The sequence below is a fragment of the Microtus oregoni genome, unplaced genomic scaffold (assembly GCF_018167655.1).
Source record: "Microtus oregoni isolate MIOR12 unplaced genomic scaffold, Mior012 000031F_ref0000149, whole genome shotgun sequence".
NCBI lineage: Eukaryota > Metazoa > Chordata > Mammalia > Rodentia > Cricetidae > Microtus > Microtus oregoni.
In genome coordinates this window covers 2,964,043-2,987,037 of record NW_024543090.1, presented here as the reverse complement: position 1 = coordinate 2,987,037, position 22,995 = coordinate 2,964,043, and the positions used below count along the sequence as shown (strand labels likewise).

General features: G+C 44.2%; 1 protein-coding gene across 2 annotated transcripts in view; it reads right to left on the bottom strand.

Moving 5' to 3' along the window:
• The window catches only part of Pamr1 (peptidase domain containing associated with muscle regeneration 1), an 86,046-nt gene extending 63,629 nt beyond the window's left edge, over window positions 1-22,417 (bottom strand). For both annotated transcript variants that reach the window (XM_041679004.1, XM_041679005.1), the window contains exon 1: window positions 22,276-22,417. In XM_041679004.1, the coding sequence (XP_041534938.1) occupies window positions 22,276-22,348 (73 nt within the window). In that variant the 5' untranslated portion in view covers window positions 22,349-22,417. The remainder of the gene's footprint in view (window positions 1-22,275) is intronic.
• Window positions 22,418-22,995: the final 578 nt, after the last annotated feature.

Sequence of the window (22,995 nt, the reverse complement as noted above, 5' to 3'; positions counted from 1 at the left end):
GAATTATACCAAACTTTCAAAGAAGAGTTACCAGCAATACTCTTCAAATTATTCCATACAATAGAAACAGAAAAAAATATTGTCAAATTCATTTTATGAGGCCACAGTTACCGTGATATCCAAACCACATAAAAACCCAACAAAAAAAGAGAATTACAGATCAATTTTCCTTATGAGCATAGATACAAAAATACTCCATAAAATACTTGCAAATTGAATCCTAGAACACCATGACAAGTAGTCTTCAACCCAGAGATGCAGGGATTGTTCAATATATGAAAACAAACTAATGTAACCCACCACATAAACAACACACAGAAAAAACCCACATGATCATCTTATTAAATGCAGAAAGGGCCTTTGACAAAACTCAACATCCCTTCATGATAAAAGTCCTGGAGAGTTTAAGGATACAAGAGACACACCTAAACATAAAGCAAGCCTATAACCAACATCAAATTAAGTGAAAAGAAACTCAAAGCAATTCCACTAGAATCAGGAACAAGACAAAGTTGGCCATTCTCTCCATACCTACTCTATAGCTAGAGCATCAAGTAAACTGAAGGAGAACTAGTGTATACAAATTGGAAAGGAAGAGGTAAAGGTATCTTTATTTTTATATAGTATACATAAATCACCTAAAAATTTTTACCAGGAAACTGCTACAGCTAACAAACTCTTTCAACAAAGTGGCTGGTTATAAGATTGACTTTAAAAAATCAGTAGCCCTCTTAAACGTAAATACAACTGACAAATGGACTGAGAAAGAAATCAGGGAAACAGTATCTTTCTTAATAGCCTCAAATACTATAAAATATCTTGGGGTAACTCTAACCAAGTGAAAGATTTGAATGATAAAAACTTCAAGTCTTTGAAGAAAGAAATTGAAGAAGATGCCAGAAGATGGAGAGATTGCCCATGTTCATGGATCAGTAGGATTAATGTAGTAAAAAAAAAAATGGCCATCCTACTAAAAGCAATCTACAGATTCAATGCAATCCCCACCAAAATTCAAACACCGCTTTTTACAAACTTTAGAAGGACAATTTTCAACTTCATATGGAAAAACAAAACTCCAGGATAGCTAAAACAATCCTGAACAATAGAAGAACTGTTGGAGGCATCAGCATCCCTGATTTCAGGTTGTACTGTAGAGCTATGATAATAAAAACCACATGGTACTTACATAAAAACAGACATATTGAACAATGAAATCAAACTGAAGACCCAGACATCTAAACACATATGGACACATGATTTTTGATAAAGAAGTGAGAAATACATCCTGAAAAACAGACAGTATCTTCAACAAATGGTCCTGGTCAAACTGGATATCTGCATGTCAAAGAATGCAAAAAGATCCATATTTATCACCTTGCTCAAAACTCAAGTCCAAGTGGACCAAAGACCTCAAAATAAAACCAGATACACCGAGTTTAATAAGCGAAAAAGTAGGGAATATCCTTAAAATCACTGGCATAAGAGACCACTTCTTGAGCAGAACACTGATAGCACAGGCACTGAGATCAACAACTAATAAATGGGACCTCGTGAAATGAAGAGTTTCTGTACATCAAAGGACACCATCATTCAGACAAAGCAATAGCCTACAAACTGGGAAGAGATTTTTTACCAACTCCAAATCAAATAGAGGACTACAATCCAAAATATATAAGGACTCAAGAAACTAGATATTAAAAAAATCAAATAATCAAATTAAAAACGGGATACAGATCTAAATAGAGAATTTTCAATAGAGGAATCTCAAATATTTGAGAAATACATAAAGAAATGTTCAACATTCTTAGCCATTGGGGAAATTCAAATTAAAACTACTTTGAAATTTTATCTTACACCTGTTAGAATGGCTAAGATCGGTAACACAAGTGACAGCCCATGCTGGCAAGGATGTGGAATAAGATAAATAACTCATCTATAGCCAGTGGGAGTGCAAACTTGTACAACCACTATGGAAATCAATATGACAGTTTCTCAGAAAGTTGGGAATTGATATACCCCAAGACCCAGCTGTACCACTCTTGGGCACATACCCAAAGGACGTTTCATCCTACCACCAGGAAACTTGTTCAGTCATTGCTCTCCCTTGCTGCTGTATTCACAACAGTGGAAACAAACTAAATGTTCCTCAACAAAAGAATGGACGAAGAAATGTATATTTACACAATGCAGTTATCACTCAGATGCTTAGAAAATGACATCGTGAAATTTTCAGGCAAATGGATAGAACTAGGGAAAAAACAATCCTGAGAAAGGTAACCCAGGCCCAGAAATATCATATCATTCACTTGTATGTGGACATTAACCTTTAAATAAATAAAAGCCAACCTACACAGACCATAGACCCAGAGACATTAGGTATAGAAGAAGGGACAGGGGAGAGGGCCCTTGGATCTCCTTTGAAGAGTGAAATAAAATAGATATTGGGGGTAAAGTGGGGAAAGGTGGGGATGAGAACAGGAAGAAAAGGTGAGGGTGGGGAGGGGAGTTAGGGTTGAGGGAAGGAATTTGGGGAGAGCCATTTGAGGGATGATACAGAAACCCAGGGCAGTGGAAACTGCCTAATATATCTGAAGGCAATCCTAATGAGGTCTCCTAATAATGAGGGCTATGGAGTCCCAGATGGCTGTCTCTTATTGCCAAATGAGGCTTCTAGTATCATGACTGGGTTACAGTTAGTTGAGTTGTCAGCCAAGGGGATCCTATGGAGATCCCCAAATAATTGAGGCTGTTGCTCAAACAATGGTTTGCTCTCTGAAAACTGACAACAGGGCCCCATTGCTGAGGACAAACACAATTCATTGGACATGGAGAAGTAGAACAGGTGCCTAAATGGAGCCTTCATCCCTACATTCTAACGTCTTTGGTGAGGGAAGGTGCTCTGCAGGCTCCCAAAAGAGAAACATAAACACTGATCCAGCCATGAAACCTTTGACCTACAATCTATTCTGCCTGCAAAATAGGCTAGGACAATGGTGGCACAGAACCTGCGGGAGTAGTCCAACCAGCGTCTGATTAGACTCTAGGCCCCTCCGCAAGATTGAACCCATACCTAACACTGCTTGGGTGACCAAGAATGGAAGACGAGATAGCCCAGAGACCTAATGTAAAGTCAAATACTACTAATCTTTTTAAAAAATTAATAAGTTGACTCTTGATGATAGTCTGCTGTACTCATAGATCAGAGCCTTATCCAGTCATCCTCAGAGTGGCTTCCTCCTACAGCAGATGGGAACGGATGCAGAGACCCACAGCCATGTATTACACAGAGAGAGTGGGTCCTTGAGGCACACAGCTCTAAATAGGGCATCTCCATCAGATCACTCTCCTCAGCGCTCAGGGAACCCGAGGAGGCAGGAAGAGTGCAAGAGCAGAGGGGATGGAGGACGCCAGGAGAACAAGGCCTCTGTATTAACTGTGAGAGGCTCCTAGTAACTCACAGAGACTGAAGCAGCAAGCACAGAGCTCACATGGGTCTGCACCAGGAACTGTGCATATATATCGCAGCTCTCAGCTCGGTATCTTTATGGGACTTCTGAGTGTGAGAACAACTGGGTCTCTGACTCTTTTGCCTGCTCTTGGGATTCTTTTCCTCCTGTTGGGTTTCCTTTTCCAGCTGTAATATGATGGTTTTGTTTTATCTTATTACCTTTTATTTTATCCTGTCTGGTTGTTATCTCTTGGGCCTATTCTTTTTAAATGAGAAACGGAAAGGGAGTGGAACTAGACGGGAGGGAAAGTGAGAGGAACTGGAAGGAGTAGGAGGAGGGGAAACTGTAGTCAGGATATATTGTATGAAAAAATAATGTATTTCAATCATATGGTTAAAAAAAAGAGAAAAAAGAAAGGAAAGAAGGAAGGAAGGAAAAGAGAGAAAGAAAGGAAAAAAAACAGGAAACACAAATAATGGTCAAGAAGGCAACACAAAAAGCTCTGCTGTGCCCACAGAGCTGTGGAAGAGCCTGGTTCCTCACCCCTCCCCCACCTCACCCTGCTGTCTGTCGGCGACAAATGGTTCTCATCTTTTCTCAGTTGCTCTGAATGCTCCTCCCCAAGCTCTTGCCCACTGCAGAACCTTCCTCTGTGCTTTTCCCGTGGCCTCTGTCCCAGCTCTGTATCACCCCTGTCAGGGAGGGCCTCTCTGGCCTTCTCAGAAACACATCCCACGTACATCCCACGAAGGTGTCTCCATCACACACTGCATCCCATTGGTTGTCTTGCAGCACACAGCGCTGCTTTTATTCTTTCTGTTTCTATTACAGCCAGCCCTCCTCACCTATGGGTATGGCACCCCCCCAGCCAGCCCTCTTCATCTATGGGCTTGGCATCCCCAGATTCAAACAGCTTCTAGTCAAACTTTGTAAGAACAAATTTCCCTATATTAAACATGTATAGAGACTTTTTGAAAACAAGTTTTGCTGTGCTCCATTGCCGGTGCCATTTTAACTTTTTTAAAATTTCTTTTTGATAAATGAACTTGAACTCCGTAACTCAGATCTGGAATGTTAGGGTTGATGCAGCAAGCAGCAGACAGGCTGCCTGGCAGGGTTAGTCTTTTCAAGTAATTTTCCTATTAAAAACAAAGGGGGAAAATATCATACAAAGAATAAAATCATTAACCCTGATTGCCCTTCGAGCAGATGAGGGAGGGGGACTTGATCGGGGGAGGGGGAGGGAAATGGGAAGCGGTTGTGGGGACGAGGCAGAAATCCTTAATAAATAAATAAATTAAAAAAAAGAATATATCAGCTATTTCTATCATGGCACTGTGTAATTCTGATAAGCTAGGAATGCTTCTAAGCATACAGGAGAATGTGCCAGGTATTACACAAAGACTGATTTTACCTGAGACACTTGAGCATACATGGACTTTGCATAACCACAGGGGAGCTGGAATCAACCTCCTTGGATACCGTTGTCGAGTGACTGTCCTTGTTTATCTCCTGTCCTTTTTGCATGACCCAAATGCAACTAACTCAGTCACAGCTGCCAGGAAGGCTGTGCCAGAAAGTGCAGAGAAAGCAAGCATTGATCAGAGCTCATCAAACTCTAGAGCTAGCGTCCCCTTTCCACTTAAATACATAGCATCCATATTGGACTTCTGAGCCAGGAGTCAGCTTTGCCCATTGGATGATATCAAAGCTGGGACTTGTTCTTCCCCTGGAGGGAGTGTCTAGAACAGATGGCCCAGGTTTCCTCCACTATGTATTTCTCCAATCCAGGCCCTGTCCACATGTTTTCTGCCCATTCTGAACAGCAAATAGCAAGGTGTGGGCTTATGTCTTAACCCTCTCCATCCCTCCACCCTGGAGCATCATCGCCTCCCAGGTTCCCTAAAATTCCTAGATCCTGGTATCTTCTTGAGGCAGCTCACCTCACAGTTGAAACTCTTTGGAAATATTAGGAATTATCTCTAAGACGTCACATATTCTGATATGAAAGGCCAAATGAGGTTTGTTCTACTTGGCCACATCCTGTTCGCCACACAGCAGATTGGTTCAGTTCCAGCCTGGGTGCCTCCATTTTATCCAAGAATTAATTCCCTTAAGTAATTTCACTAGCATGCCTCTACTTGAGTGAGCAAGCCCAGCTCTGCCCTGCTAGCCTATTCTATTAATAGAGTCATTTCAGCCCCCAGATAATGACCTCAGGGGAACCTGGTAGAAAGGATTTGGCAGATGCAACTTATTAAGGTATCCTGGGATGAGAGAAGGGTGCAGGCTAATCCAGATGTGACCAGTGAAACCACAGGAGGATGTAAGAAGGAAGTAGGAGGATGAGAGTCAGAAAAGGAGGCAGGCACATACCAGTAGAGTAAGAAAGAGCAAGGGACTTTGACAACAGAGGAGGGGGTCGGGTGGGAAGTGAGAAGAAGGAGTTCTGGAAAAAAAAAAAAAGGAGCGAGAGAAGCTTTGAATAGCCCGGTTTTGCCTGGAAGATTCATTTCAGATTTAGCTGACTTCCAAAGAAGAAGGTGATCAATGTGGGCTGTTCAAAGTCATTAAGTCTGTAGTTATAGACTGGAAAATCAATAGGGGATTAACACACTGGGTCCACTCAGACAGGCTAAGCCACAGCAAGTCACATGGCCACTCTATGCCTCATTTCCCTACGAGGCTGAGCACCAAGACCATGGGTGAACTGATGGATTAGCTCTCTCATTCCACAAGAAATTATTAAATATCAGGTATGTCTTAGGAAGGAGACTGACTACTGAATAAACAGAGAGCAAACATACCATTTCTGACCTCAAGGAAATCACAGTTTAGTAGAGGGATAGAGGGTCAGATGACCCCATGGGATCATAAACTGAGATAGGAGAAACTTATGAAAGTAAGTAATCATGAAAGGATCTTTAAATAAAATGGGCTGGGGTCATTTAAATTAAGTCATAAAAAGAAACTGATCTATTTGTAAAGATGAGACCTTTTCCAGGAAGACAGGACATGACAGATAGAGGTCATTGTTTCAAAGGGTCATACAAAGCTCTTTTTCTCATGGTCTAAGTCCATGGTCCTTCTTACTCTGTCATCTTGAAAGATTCAGCAATGTGGCCTCTGAAATGGACTTGTAGTAAGTAAGCAGATAGGTGTTGATGGGGTTTTCTGTCCTGCCTGGTTTCTGTCCTCCCACCAGGTCCCACAGCTGTTTAGCCCCAAAGAAAATCACACAGAGGTCTACATAAGTTATAAACTGATTGGCCCATTAGCTCAGCTTTTTATTAACTCTTACAACTTATAGTAGCCCATTATTCTAGTATATGTAAGCCACACGGCTCAGTACATTTTTGGCAGGGCAGGTCACATCTTCCTTCTTCCGTGTCTGGATAGGACAGCAGAGAGAGCTTCCCTCCTCCCAGAATTCTCCTGTCCTTCTTGACCTGCCTCTACTTCCTTCCTGTCTGGTTGTCCTGCCTATACTTCCTGCCTGGCCACTGGCCAATCAGCATTTATTTAAAACATAATTGACAGAATATTGACCATTGTCAATATCTGTCATCTCCAGATAGAGACTGGAGATGTAATCCATCAGTTAAGATCACCTGCTGCTCTTGCATAGAACATAAGTTAAATTCCCATCACCAACAATGAGGGACTCACAATTTCCTGTAACTCTAGCTTCAGGAGATGCAATACTTCTCCCAGGTTCTACACATGTGCACATGTCCCCATGCAGATGCACACACTCACACTTGAAAACAAAATACATTTAAAAAATAGACACCTGAAATATCCCAGGATAGCTTGAGCTAACCTGCTAAGGAGACTTGAGGTGTACATAATAAGCAGTCAAGAGCAGTGCCTTGGAAGTCTTCTCCATTTATTGGAGTTACATTTGTGGAAAAAGTACACTGAGGACTTGACTTCAGCTATACAAATTCAAGGAGTTTCAGGATGGAACTGAGGTCCAGTTTCAGGACCTAAGGCTGACAGAAACAACAGCAGCAGTAGACATTTCGTCTGTTTTCTCTATGTATGCTGAGTGTCTTAGGGTTCCCATTCCTGTGAAGAGACACTATGACCAAGGCAACTCTTATAAATAAAGCATTTAATTGGGATGGCTCGATTACAGTTTAAGAGATTCACTCTATTTTCATTGTGGCAGGAAGCATGGTGGTGTGCAGGTAGACATGGTGCTGGAGAAGTAGCTGAGAGTCCCACATCTTGCAGGCATCAGGAAGTCGAACTGAGAAACTGGGCAGTTTCATGAAACCTAGAAAACCTCAAACCCCACCCCCACAGTGACATACTTCCTCCAACAAGGTCACACCTCCTAATAGTGCCACTCCCTATGGACTTATGGGGATAGATTACATTCAAACTACCACACTGAGGCGCATTAGCATTTCCCTCGCTTTGAAGGCAATTCTATATTCTTCATGTAGTCTTATTCAAAGTGAGCCAAGGAGGTTCATAGTGTACTTTCTTAAGTCAGAATCATTTGCTCTAGCCTTCATTTTACTAGGGAGGAAAGGCTATGGGGTGGGGGGAGAACCCTAGTTACCTTATTAATGGAAGCACAGAGAAACCTGTTGTGGTTTGAATAAGTAGGCAGCAGCCCTCCATGGCCTCTGTATCAGCTCCTGCCTCCAAGTTCCTGTCCTGCTTGAGGTCCTGTCTTGACTTCCTTTGATAACGAACAACCATGTGGAAGTGTAAGTTGAATAAACCTTTTCCTCCCCAACTTGCTTTTTGGTCATGGTGTTTCTTTGCAGCAATAGAAACCCTAACTAAAAGAAATTGGTACCAGGGAGTGGGGAATTGTGATAGACCATGTCTTTGCCTGGACTTTTGGACACTTTAAGTGATGTTTAATGGGCCATACTAGTAGGAACATGGAAGACAGTGGTACTGAGGGTGACTTGAATCATGGGAGCCTGACTCAAGTGATTTCAGAGGTATAGAGATCATTCTTGTGATATTTTGGCAAAGAATGTAGCTGGTTTTTGCCCTTGTCTGAAGTGTCTGTCTGAGGCTAAATTGAACAGTTTGGGATTAATTGCTTTGGCAGAGGAAATCTCAAAACAACGTAATAATGACTCTGTCATGTGGTTATTACTGTTCACTTTTATGCAGATATATAATGAAAAGGAGCAAACTGAACAAGGAAAACTATGCAACTTGAGGAGACAGGGGCTACCAGGAAGTGGAACTGAGCTAAGTCCTATGTTCAAAGAGATAAACAGATTTTTAAAAGACTTTATGTTAAATGGAATAAAGGCATTGATGACTTCAAGGCAAGATCCCATGCAACTAAACTTGCAACTTTTAAAAAAAGAAATTAAAGAAAAGCTTAGGGCCAGGTGTAGTGGTACATGCATGCCTTTAATCCCAGCACTCAGATGGCAGAGGTGGGCAGATTTGGGAGTTCAAGGTCAGCCTGGTCTACAAAGCAAGTTCCAGGACAGTCAAGCTTAAGGCAGTGGAGGAAACCATGAAAAATAGAAAGCTGGTGAAAATGTATTTGAACGAGAGGGTCATGTTCCATTCTCAAGAAGAATCAGACTTGGCAGCTTCAGCCACGTGTCCTTTAGAGTCAAGGACAGAAGAAAGGGGTTATGGATCCTCCCTCTGCAGGTAAGAGAAGTGATGGAGACCAGGTATATGTCAGGGATGTCCCTGCATGGAGGCCTACATGGGCCATTGAGTGAAGCTGTGAAGGTGAAGCCTGGATTGGGTTGGAAACCCCAAGATGCTGGAAATGCCAGAGTCTTGGATACCTGCCGAGGAAAGCTACAGATAGGGAATGGAACCAGACCAAGACAAAGAAGTGCACTGTGGCGAATAACACTGAAAGGAGTTGGAGAAGGGATGAGCATTTTGATACCAGATATGGAGATGCAGGGTCTGGACTTTGCCAAGCTAGTTTTGGTCTTGCTTTGGCCCAGTGTTTCCTCGTTATGTTCCCTTGCCTCTCTTTTGGAACAGTAATGTATCTCCTGTGCCGCCATGATGTTGAAAGGGTATTATCTGCTTTTCATTTTGACTTTACAGGGATTATAGTTAAGAGATTGGCCATGACTCTCAGAAGAGACTTTGGATTTTTAAATAAGTTTGAAACTGTTATAGACTATGGGACTTTTGAAATTGAACCAAATGCATTTTACATTCTGATGTGGTTATAAGCCTACGGGGGCCAGAGAAGAGGATGTGATGGTTTGAATTGAAAAGGCCCCCATAGAAAGTGGCACTATTAGGAGGTGTGGCATTGTTGGAGTAGGAGTGGCCTTGTTGGAGAAAGTTTGTCACTAGAGGGCTGGCTTTGAGGTCTCAAAAGCTTAAGCTAGTCTTGTCTGTCTCTTCATGCTGTCTGCAGATCAAGATGTAGAACTCTCAGCTCCTTCTCCAGTACCATGTCTGACTGCACACACCACACTCTAGCCATGATGATAACCGACTAAACTTTTGAAATTGTAATCCAGTCCCAACTAAATGTTTTCATTTATAAGAGTTATAGAGAGAGAAAGAGAGAGAGAGAGAGAGAGAAAGAGAGAGAGAGAAAGAGAGAGAGAGAGAAAGAGAGAGAGAGAGAGAAAGGGAGAGAGAGAAAGAGAGAGAGAGAAAGAGAGAGAGAGAGAGAGAAAGAGAGAGAGAGAGAGAGAGAGAGAGAGAGAAAGGATTGCCATGGTCATGGTGTATTTTCACAGCAATAGAAGCCCTAACTAAGACACACCCAAGCATCTTTTCTAAGAAATTAATTTTAAAAAGAAAGGAAATTCCATGGTTGGAAGAAGATGAACAAGTTTGCTACTTAGGAGAAATAAACTCCTAGGGTGGGACCAACTTTACTTTCTCTGTGTTTCATGACTAAAACTAATCTTCTCAGGTGTATTTATGTAGAGAAAGGTATGCATGTGTGGTGCCTACACATAAATGTGTGGGTCTGACGATCCATGGCCCCTCCTAGGGAAGTCAGAGGAAAAAGACAAGTATCTTGATCTATCTTTGACTACCGTATTGCCTCGAGAAAGGGGCTGCCAGGAAACCAGAAGTTCAGCGTTTTGTATGGATTAACTGGCCAGAAAACTCTGGAGGGGACCCTTGTCTCTGCCCTCCTCAATGTTGGGGTTACAGGCATGCATAGCCTTGCCTGACTCTCACATGTGTGCCGAGGACTCAAACTCAGGTCCTCACACTTGCCAAGCAAGTACTCCACAGTGAATCATCTCCCCAGCTCCTGGGCTTTTTGTATGTACATTTCTTGCTTTTTCTTCGGATAGAATAATTTCTCATTCCAAATTCCTTTTTAAGATGCCATTTTAGGTTCATAATAAGATTCAGGGGTAGTTATAAAGATTGGCCATCCATGCCTGCATGGTGTCTCCCACTGACAGCATCCTTCTTCAGAGTGAAAATTTGTTACAATCCACTAATTATCATCCAGCCCATTTTTAATATCCAGTTCACTTCTTGTTACGTACATCACTTCCTCATTCACCCACAAAATAATACATGTTTCAGTACAAAATAAAGAGGGGGATTTCCTTATGAAAGCTTGAGAAGTTAAGAAAATCATCAATAAAACATAATAAATATTTAGAAATAGCCTCAACATTTTGGTGACTATCTTTCACATCATGCTTTTAGTACATATGAATTCCACATGTAGGTGTAACCGTACAGTATTCTGACCTCTCGAAATTGATGACATACTTTTTAATTCAGAGAGTTTCTTTTTTACTTCTACCATGAACTTTTTCTTTTGACATGGAAACCTCAATGGTTATTTGAAATTGCTGCATAACTAATTATTCTATGTGTGTAAGACCTTCTCTATGCCTCCTTTATTTAAAAAAAAATAAAAACAGGGTTAGCCAATATCAAGGAGTTGCTTAACGTCTTAGTTCTGCCTTACAGAGAGAATACCAAGGCGATCTACACATGGCTGTTCAGTCAGCACAGCTGCCATGCATTTGGCGAAACAAATAAGACAAGAAAGACAGCAGGCTGCTGTCATCATTGTCACCATCATTATTTTGCACTCACTTTTACTGTTCGGGAATGTGCTGGCAGTTTGCTTTAGGGTTATCTGGCCCTGGTCTCCTTCTACTGCCGATGAACTGGAGAAACAATTCCTTCAGCAGCGTGCACTTATGGAGGCAGAGGGAGAGAAGGAATCCCTTTCTCTTAGCGGAACCTTAAGGTGCAAAGTTTTCACCATTATTAAAGATATATGTGGGCATGATGGCCCCTAGGGTCGATCTGAAGACTGGGGACTCTCTACAGAAACAGGAATCCATCTATTTCATATCCTATTGAACTATTGAACAACCACATCATTTGTTACAACAGAGGTCCTAGCTTCTCAAATTCAGTGATTCAGGCTTCCTTTCTCTGGGTCCCCTTTTGTTAGTAAGATAATGAAAACTACAAAGTCAAGTTCTTTATTACCACACTTTGCAAGTCGTAGTGTTGAATGAATTCTTTAGCAATCTGATCTTTGAATTCCTGTATGTATGGGAAGGAAGGAGAGTAAGAATTAAAGTCATCACTGGCTCTTCCTCTTCACTTTATTAGCACGTGGCTCCACGGGGCTGCTCAGTCCCCGCTTACATCCTGTCATACACTGGGGCTGGCTCTCAGTCTTTGAAACTCATCAGTCCACCCAGTTCCCTAGACCCAGGCATTCTACAAACCACTTCCCTGTTCCTAATCATACACTTCAAAGTCTCTGAATGAGGATGCAGGGTTACCATGGGTATCTTGGTCTTCCCCAGACTATAATCAGGTATGTCCAATCCACTGTCTACACAGAGATAGCTATGAATGCAATCCAACACAAAACCACAGGAGTACTTAAACCATTATGTTTGGCTATGTTTTTAGTGACTCAATAGAGTCATTCTTAGGTGAGTTCTGTATTTCAATGTCAAATGGTTGGACATGCCTAGACCCACTGCATCATTGCCGAGCGCTCCTAAAGTTAGTGTTGCTGTTTTCATAATTATGTTCACCAGTGCCAATGCAAGCCAGCTTCTCCTTCTATAAAGACAGCTGACTAATAATAGATATTAAGTGCAGATAGTTTACAATTGTAATGCTGAGTCCCATCAGGTTGACCTCTGATGTTCATGGCAACTCGGGTAGTCTAGCCCTTGCTAGAGTAACCTCCTCCAGCTCTGTAAGCTAGAAGAAGATGAAGGGAACTTCTCACTGAGATGTCTGGCTAGGCCACAGTGGATAGCCACTGGTAACATCTCATCTTCGTACTATTAAGGGAACCTCAGTGTTTGTGCTGCAACATAACTGCGCCAGAATCACTGCTTCTATTAAACACTGTCTCCTAAATCCCTGTAAATCCCTGCCGTGGGCCCCTTTTCAAATAAACAGACTCTAAGGCACAGAATATGAAAGCATGTCCCCTAAGGCTGGAGAAAGCATTGATGGCAAAAGCAAAGGAAGAGAGTATGTTTCCTAAGACAAATACATGTTGAGTGTTTGGGGATTTTCTTTTCTGACAGGAGCACAGATGAACAGAATGGAACTAATCATGGATAAAGCGAGCCTCAAGAAGACCATGCAAGTCCCTTTCTACTGTAGATGAAGAAGCCTGCTATTGCTGCTTCTCCATTCTCCATTGTGAAATTTCTGCCACTGAGACAAGCAAGACTGGACAGATGGAAGGGCCATGAAACTCCGTTCTCTAGGCTCAGCACAGTCATGGCTGTCATTAACTCACACAACTGTGGCTGCTGACACTGGGTCCCCAGGAAACCAGCCCAGCCAACAATCTATTAAGGAAGAGGAGGGCTCCCAGGACTATAGGTTGTTAGAAGAATCGGGAGAGGGAAAATCACTGTCTTTTGTGTACCCTCTGCTGAATCGAGCAGGCTCCGACGTTCAAACCTGCGGTCACACAGATGGCTTTGGCTAACCTTAATGGATCACAAAACAAAATGAATCGACATGAGCATGAGGGGAAGATCTGTAGGGAGGTGGATGAGGTGTCGGGGAGGAGGGCAGTGAGAATGGTCAGTATGCTTGGCAGACGTGAATGTTTCTAAAAGAAAGGAATGGGTAGAAGGCTTTACTCTCCTGAATATTCCCTGTCTTCCAGGCAATGTGTTAACTACATTAAATTGTCCCATTTAAAACTTTCAATAAACCTGAACAGTAGCCATCATTATCCTTGGTCTATAGATTGGAAGGTGATATGATCACCCAAGAGAGATGAAGTATGTAAAGAGGAATATAGGGGTAAATGACATATCTGGGATTTGATCCCAGCTTGTGTTTTAAATCATAACACACTAGATCCCATGTATACATTATTATCACATCTATACATGAATATATAAGCATTCAGATCTAGGCTTTTATTCTTCTGTGTACATGCACAAATAAATGTGAATATACTCATACCAAGACATTCACATCAAAGATGAGCCTCATATACATGGTGAGTGGGAGCTGAATCTCTGAGATCTTGTGTTCCCAAGGCCACTTAGACAAGATGCCTTTTATAGGAACAGCTGTTTTTGTTCCTCACCCACGGCCACTGTTATTGCATCTGAAACAAGTTTGGGCAGAGAGGAGGCAGGCAGTATGAGGGCCAACACAGAAAATATGTTGCATGACAACAAGAACAATATTTTGTAAAGAAATAGCAAACCAAGGCTCAATGAACAACCGAAATGCATGTGCTGTCTCCACGGAATAAGTCCCAACCGCAAACAGCCGCATTACTTCCGAGCTGTACAAATCCGGTATTGTGTGTGAACTATTCCAGAAATAATGGGGAAATAACACGAGACTAGACTGGGAACCAGGGGGATATGAGTGGATCTTGTCGGGGGGGGGGGGGGGAGGAAGGTAGGTGTAGGCCTTGGAGCCAGTGCTCCTAAGAATTCAAAGGATGCTCAATTATCCCTGCCGCTCTTGAAGGAGAGATGCATCTAGCCGGGAAGTCAAGTCACAAGTCCTCTCACTCCTCAGAACCATCACATCACTGTGAGTGGCTCATCAATCAGATTCACAGCCCAGAATGCCCAATGATCCCAAGCCAATCACACTGCAACCTGACTGCAGGAAATGAATTTTCTCAGTGAGTCACGCAGCTGAACGCTAGCCAGAATTTTCTTCCAGTACCGTGGATGCATCACCCTCTGTAGGATCTCTTCAGTATCTTGGCAAGTACTAGTAGCAACAACGTTGGAGTCTGCTCACAATTAAAAAAAAAAAAAAAGTCTGAAAAAAAAAGAGAAGCCCATACTTATTTTGGACTTTAAGTCCCCCCCCCCCTTTTTTTTTTACCCTTTCCTCTGTAGTGGTAAAATTATTCTTCAATGATTTACTTGTTGTGAGTGAGAGACTAGATTTTACAACTGTACCCCATGAGGCACTAGTTCTACCGAGCAGTATAAGATGTGTGCCAAGAAAGGCTCTAGGGCCAAACAACTTTGTGATATACTAGTGACAGCTTTCCTTGCTGTGGGAGCCTTCAGATCTATAATGGACTTTGTTTATTATCAATCCCCAGGCTTATATTATCATAGCCTCCTGGATCCTCTCTTTTGTTATTAAACATCAACCTGGACTTGCAATTTGGGAAATTCACATTGGGAGGGAATTGCAAGGATGAAGCCAAATTCCCTCAACAGGCTGCAAGTGTTGTTAAGAAAAGGACTTTGTCTTATTTGTCATGATATCCCAGCACCTAGAAACATTCTTGGTGCCTGATAGGTGCTCGTTAAACATTGCTGAATAGATACATGACTTTGGACAAAAGAGGCAGGCGTAATCTCTGAAGTGAAGGCTATTTGTGACAGAGACAAATGCTAGACTCTTCTACAGCTCCGATACTTCCATCTTTATTGTGGCGTCTGGAGATCCATCATATCTCTCGAGCCAGGCATTTTTGTCTATTAATGCTTGTGTCACATCTCTATACGGCTTCAGACACTTAGTCTTCTGTTGACGCATGAGCCAAGGAAGCCAAGCTTACCCAGAGGAGATGTTGGGCACCATTTGGAAGAGAGGAGGACACCCCCTAGAGGCACAAAGCATCAGAGACAAAGATACTCTGCTCCCAATCTTATCTTTCCTTGTGCTTAAATTCAGACAAGACAGAGGAGGTACGTTGGAAATATGAGAGATTTCCCAGTCATAATTCGAACTCAGGTGCCATGTCCTAGGATACATAAGACATTCTCATCTTTATTGGTAACTCTGGAAGAGGGATCATATGATCAAGGAAGTTCACTGACTGTCTTTAGTAAAATCTTCTGAAGTAATGGGAAGGGAAAGTGGATTTGAAAATACTAGTATTTATTCCTCATAGTCTCAAACAATTTAATCAATTGAAATAGATTGGACTGAGATCTCCCCTCCACTCAAGGGTTTCTTTTTTTATTAAAAAGGCTGTTTAAAAAAAAACAAAAACAAAAAAAAAACAAATTAAGGTATGAAGAAAATCATTGAATTTCTTTGTAAGCTACAGTTGGCTAAATATGTTCCTTGCTCCATTTTGGCAACAACAGTAGCCATGGTTTTCCAATCACAAAACCAACTGACCAGACATCTACTTATGTAGACACGCTGCCAGACCACTAACTCAGCCCTCTGAGACAGCCAGAGGCTCTGTGAGGGCTGCGATGAAGACGCCAAGCCTGAAGGAGGAAAATGTTTATCCAACTGTGGAGGCTGCGGGGTGACAGAAATAGGGGTCTTTGCTCTCTGTGGCACAAACCCCAGGATGATGGTGTGTGTCAGGCACTGCATTCTCTAGACTGAAATGACTTGGTTAAAAGGCATCCTGCTATTTATAGTGAAGGACCAAGTCTCCATCTTCTGCAATATCCATCAACTATGTTATGCCAAAAGAGCAAGGAAAAGAAGCTTACAGGCCAGCTCCCCCTATCCCATGGCTTACAAGCATTCAACTGATGAACCTGACAGAACAAATCCATAAGAAAACAGGAAGTCATAGAGTCAGGGACAAACTTGAAATTTGTCTCATGTTTGGTCCCCATCCTGCAAACACAGACGTGATTCAGATTACAAAACCTGACCATGGGGCAATTCCCATGCCCGCTTCCCGTGTCTAATCAGAGTGGGATGCACGACACTGTGAACGCCATCCCTGAACCTGGTTGGGTTTTGAGTCTGCTTAGCAGCTGTTTCCTCTGTGGAATGGCTCCTCTCAGAATCCATATGGTTCCGTTGAAGCTGATTTTTCTGCTGTTCTCCACAGAGGTGAACACGTGCCCTCATTTGGGTCAGGCTGAGCACTTGCAACAGCCGCAGAATAGTCGGACATTTAGTCCTGTTGGACCTAGAGCTCACTGCGGTACTGTTTGCAATGATACAGTCCCTACTTCATGTAGACAGACTGTCTGCACTCAGGACAGGCGCTCAACCTTCAACCCTGGTGGAAACGTTGTCTGAGTTCTTCCACATGGGAACTGAGGCTCACAATCTCCTTTTCCGTATGCTTATTGCAAGGATTAAATATATATCCATGTATTCATCAGAAACAGTCAGTTGTTTAAGTAACCAAACTTGGAATTAAATCCCTCGGGTAAGATATAATATGATAGAAGCCTCTTCAAAGTTGCCTTCACCTTTGATAGTTCATCAACAGTAAAGAATTTGATGTGGAACCCTTTTCACTCAATTCTCAACCCATAAGAGCTGAGTCTACTCACAGGTCATTGCAACCCAGAAAAATGACAGGAGTGTGGTAAACAGAGATGGTAAAGGTTTCAGAGCCTGAAACTTTCCAGCCAACTTTAATTTTCTACCTTCCTTGAAGGCTGCTGTTTATACAAAATGAGACTTAGCTTGTCGTACTTAAAAAACAATACTTCTTCTCTGTTATAAACCCATAACTTTGCTCGGATCTTACGATGACTGACCAATTTCAGCGGGAATCAGCATGGAATCTGGTGGACTTCCTCTGCTGATCCGGAAGCTTTGGGTGCTCTGGCTGGCCTCTGGGGGCTTTATTCCGGAATTTGGGGACTGAAACACACGTGTAAGCACTGCATTTCGCTTCCATTGTAAAGGTAAGAAGAGGAGAGGAGGCCGAGCTTGTAACTCTAAAACCGCCATGGAGCACGCACGGCTGCCAGTTCCTTCCCCACACGGAGGACGAGATCACACCCTTCCCCATTTATCACGGAAAGGGCACCTTCTCCAACAAGCACACAGCTCACCTCAGTTGCAGTGTCTAGGGCTGACCTTGAGGGAGGCCAGTGGAGAAGTTTTCTTTTACATCAGGACTTCCTGGTCCCTAACTGGGCAGATGGAAATAATTTTCTAACTTGAGGCTAGTCATAGGTCCCTCAGACACCATGGCTCTGCCAGTCCTGTCTCTCCGTTGTAACCCAGATGTAGGCAAGATTGAATCAAACTCACATTCCATGCCAGTGACATTAAAAGGCTCTGAGTGTTCGCAAGGGCCTTGAGTGCTCTGTGACTTCCGCTTCTGAGATTCTAGTTCCGAAGTATTTCACCCACAGTTTATGACCAGGCATAGACCCAGCCTCATCCTCGGTTTCCACCAAAAGCTCTCACTTAAGGGTATTCCTGGGAGCTAATACTGTGCCAAGGGGCAAAAAGTTCACAGAAAGAAGCGAGACCAGGCCCTATGAGACTTGTGGGTTAAAACATAGCTAAGGGTTATACAGATATAGAACAGGAACTTGTAAAAGTCCTGTTAGCCAGCCAGGTGGTGGTTGGTGCACGCCTTTAATCCCAGCACTCAGGGAGACTGAGGCAGGAAGATCTCTGTGAGTTCGAGGCCAGCCTGGAAGTGAGTTCCAGGACAGTCAGAGATAGACAGAGAAACCCTGTCTCAAAAAAAAAAAAAAAAAAAGAAAAAGAAAAAAGTTCTGTTAGCCAATCATCAGTCTGTAGCAGTTTTATACACTTGTCCAGCCTTCTGTGTCTTTCTCAGAAACTCAAGTGCTGGTAGCCAGTATCAAATATGAGAAGATGGGATGTACCAGCCGCGGACAGGAGCCAGCCTCCCTCAACACAGTCAAGTTAAAATGTTTCTAACCCTTGTGCCCCACTAGATACTTCAGATCATGTGGCCTCTTGGTGACCAGTATGCAGTCCTTTACTCTGTGGCCTCTCTCAGCACCCCAGTACCCAAGGCCAAGCACTAGTGCCCTGTGAACAAGGATGGCAAGGGCTCCCTCCTCTGTCTTGTGCGCCTTAAGCTTTTCCAAGATTAGATGAGCTAGTTAAAAGGTTACAAGGTAATGTGATTTTGAAAATTATGCGGACAAAGTTTACCTAAGGCTCCACTAATTTGTGTCTTCGGATATTTTTATCTATTTGTTTATTTTTGAGAAGGGGAATCTCATGATGTAGCCTAGGCTAGCCTCAAACTTACAGTTCTCCTGCCAAGTTCTAGGATTAAAGGCATGAACTACTTGCCTTATCCTGAATGTGATTTTTATTGTACAAATATATATAACATCTTTATAATGTGCTAACTGCACCTACACACACACACACACACACACACACACACACACAATAGTTCATTGGCATCAATATCCACTTTGTTGATGTCATACAGTGACCAACATTTATTGCCAAACCTTTTCATCATATCACGGCACATCTCAGTATTCATTAAACACTAACTTCCAATTACTTCCTGCAGGCCCTGGCAACTGACATCTTAACTTTCACTGTGCCTCATTGTGGTGGTTTGAACGACAATGGCTCCCTGAGGCTTATACGTTGGAATATTTGGTCTCCAGTTGGTAGAAGTATTGTTGGAGGAAGTTTGTCACTGGGAGAGGGCTTTGAGGTTAGAAAAGACTAGCACCATTCCCATTCTTTCCTCTCTGCCTGCTGCTTGTGGTCCGTGATGCAAGCGCTCAGTTGCTGCTCCAGCTCCCTGCTTGATGCTCTTCCTCTGCCATCATGAACGCTAACCCTCTGGAACTGTAAGTCCAATTAAACTGTTTCTCCTATTAGTTGCCTGGCTCATGGTACTTTATCACAGCAATAGAAAAGTAACTATGACACTCAAATGCAATCACACAGTGTTTTCCCTCTTGTTGAACAGGTCTTAAGTATAGTTAGAGAGCTGTTGGTTACCACCGAGGTATCTGTGCCACTACCGCACCTTTAGGATTACTGCATTGCGCTGGTTGTTGTGACTCACAGGCATCACAGTTGGGTGGGACTGCAGGTTGTTTCCCTCCGTTGGAAGCTTGCATGGTGCCTTATGGTACCACGAAAGCTAGCCCTCAGGGAGGAAGCTTTCGGGTCAGATTCAGCTCAGGGGCCTCAGGGGCCTGTGGCGGAAGTACATACCCCATGAAATTATTGCCCTGTTGGGATGCCAGACATTCTCAGAGTAGGTGTTAGGGGAACACCCTCTTCATGCTGCCCCCACACAACTCCACCCCTGCCAAGGAGGCCGATTTCCATAGTTCTCCTTGGAATGTGCTAACGTATCCGCTGTAAAGAACCTCTAAATTTTTTTCTGACGGCTCCTCCCTTGCTTACTCTCAACATTGCCTTTCTCAGCTGGCTGCTCCTGCTCACTGAATATCTGTGCTTCCAATTATCTCCCCACTCGCATTTGTGTCCACTCCCTACAAGCTAACGTCTGTTGGAAGCCACAGTTGTGAAGTGATCCGTATTAAGATTCCATTTCCCGAGAGCCCCATATTTTCAATGAGGTTTTCCTCTTAGGCAGAGTCCCGCTGGCAGCGCCCCTGCTGCTGTCTGGTGGAGTCAGCGGGGTTAGGTTTCCCCTCACACGCTGTTTATATTAGGTTTATCACTTGGCCCCGTGTTTAGATTCTCCTCCAACGTGAATCACATGTCCGTGAACAACAACTTCCCGGACCAACCCACGGGTTGTTTACATACCAGATACTCTTTTTAGAAAAGCAATTAAAGGAAATGTCCTTCCAAGCTTCCCTTGACGGGCCCAGGGAGTAGACTCCTTCCCTGCAGGAAGAAGTGCTTTCCTTCCCTTCTCTGCCTTCTGCCTTGAGCCGGACCACGGGTAATCCTGCTAAACACACAAACTCGCTGTTTGGTTCAGCCAGCGGCTTGGCTAACAGCGCACCTCACACCCTCCTCGGAACTTTTCCATAGCAAAAGGTAGGAGAGAGTCTTAGGTCAACAAAAAATGAGTTTTGCAGCCCCTGGGCAAGTTGAGCTGTGTTTCCTAACTTGTAAAGAATGGTGCTGTCTCACTTGCCACAGCACAGAAGCTAAGCAGAGGAATGTTGGTGGCACCCTGGGAGTCTGGGGCACTGGGCTCTGGAACTTAGAGGAAGCAGGACCCCCTGGAGTGAGTCTGGGCCACCCAACACACCCTAGAGATTTGTATTCAAAAGGCAGCAATGAAGTGGGGATGAGTCTTTATTGTGAGTCCTCAAGCCATTTGCTTTCTGAGCCCTCCTCACAGGGCTCCTTCCTTCCTACAGAACTGTATCTCAGCTGCACGAGACGTCAGTGAGGTGAAATCTGGAGGAGACAAGCAAGCTACCTTCAGGCGAGCTCCATGTCGCTGAGATATATACCCAGCCAAACAGCTCCCACCCCTTGGGCAATAAATCATTAAGGAAGATTTGGCTGAACACAGGCAGGCTCCTGTACATGGAAGTTATTAACCAAACATGGCAAGGGAAGTCTCATGTTTCTGGACTCTGTGTTGACACCAAGGGAAGCTTCTGAAGGCTGTGTTCTCTTTCTCTGCAGCAAGCCACTGCATTCAGCACCATCCACTTCTGTGTCTCTCTCAGGACCTTGCTGTCACCTCCTGGAGCAGAGCATTGTCCCTTTGTGGGGAGCACAGGGTAGAGCCAGCCAGACTACCAGAAGGGCTCACAGGTGCCCCCCCCCCCCCCCCCGCAGCAAAGTTTCCCCTCCTAGACAAATCCCAGCTGTGCTGCTCATCTGGTGGGCTCTTAACGTCTCTCCTGACCCCTCACTACTCCAGCTCCACACTTCATCCCTCCAAGCAACCCTTTAGCCTCACTTCCTTGTGCCTCCGCCTTTCTGCCTGGCATCTTAGCTCTCCTCACACCTCAGCCTTCAGGCTTCCTTCACCCCTCTGACCTCACCTCCTCACACCTCAGCCTTCCAGCCTCCCGAGACAGAAGCAGACAGAGTCCCTGCTTCCCTCTTCTGAGACCTGCCATTCTCTGACTTCTGTTCCATGATCTGTCAAGGGGCTGCCATAAACTCTGTCGTGCCCCACCCCCTTATGCCCCTAGGAGCCATCTCCTGGGAACTGTGGTAACAAATAAGACATATGAGTAACAAAGGAGCCAGGACTCTTTCAAACCAAGTGCTTCACCCCAAGAAGCAGCTTGCCCATTTTCTCCAAGCTTCTGCTTCATACTTCCCAGGATGTAGGGTGTTTTCTGAGTGAGCACAGCTCCTATACTGGGCATCTGCTAAGTAGAGTTCCCACCTTGAGACTTTACCAAGCAAGGTTCGTTAACGATATACCCACCCAATCCCTGCTCTCCCAGGAAACTGATTTTGCAGATCAGAACTACAAACTCACAAATAATGGACTTCCCGGGGCAATGTGGTACTTTAAGGAAATAGGCAGACAGAAAGACAGACAGACAAATAGATTGCAAAGGAGCTCTCTTCTTTCCGGACAGTTCCTCAATTAGGGATAAAACATTAGCCAGTTCTTAGGGAGTACAGCAAGGGCATCAGAGCCACCAGCTAACACCCCAAATTATCACTGCAAAAACACCCAACCTAGTACAGCTCCCCATGAGCCCCCAGGAGGGCTCCCGGTCACTAACAGTACCTCTTGGCAAGGATGAGATGAGAAGGAGCTGCAGGAAAGCGAGCCCCAGCTGCGCCCAGCGGTCCAGCTCCATCACTCCTGCTGCTGCCGGTGGTGCCTGAGTAACTGGAGTGACGCTTGCGTGAGAGCAGGGCAGCAGGCTCAGCTCTTGCCGGGACCTCCCCAAGTCCCAGCTGAGCTGGAGCTCGGGTTTCAGCCCGCAGGGCTCTCCCACCCTCCGCAAGAGGGGAACCACCTTCAACCAGAGCGACGTCAGCCCAAAGCTCTCCTCTTAACCCTTGACAAGCCCGGGGAAACGTGGCCGCGCCTAGAGGCTGGTACACTGCGACCCACGGTGAAGTTGCGGGACACCAGGGCCAGCTCGGTCCTGCAGGACTTCCGTGGTCAGCCTCTGGTGAGGATGAGGGTAGAGGAGTGCGGTAAGCAGCACCTGGCTGGAAACAGAAGTTAGGAATGTTTCGGGACCTCTCTGTTTTATGAGGTTAGAACGACTCGCTCAAACATCCCACACCACTGCAGACCCTGAGCTAGAAAGCTAAACTGCGAAGCTAAGATTGAAGGCTGGAATCGGAGGCTGGGATGGAGCTGGGATAGGAGGCTAGGATGGGGCTGGGATGGGAGGCTGAGAGGACAAGATGGAAGGCTGATGGAAGAGGCTGAGAAAAAGGGCTTCGAAGGCTGGGATGGGAGGCTGGGACAGGTGTTGGTTGTATTTTCCCT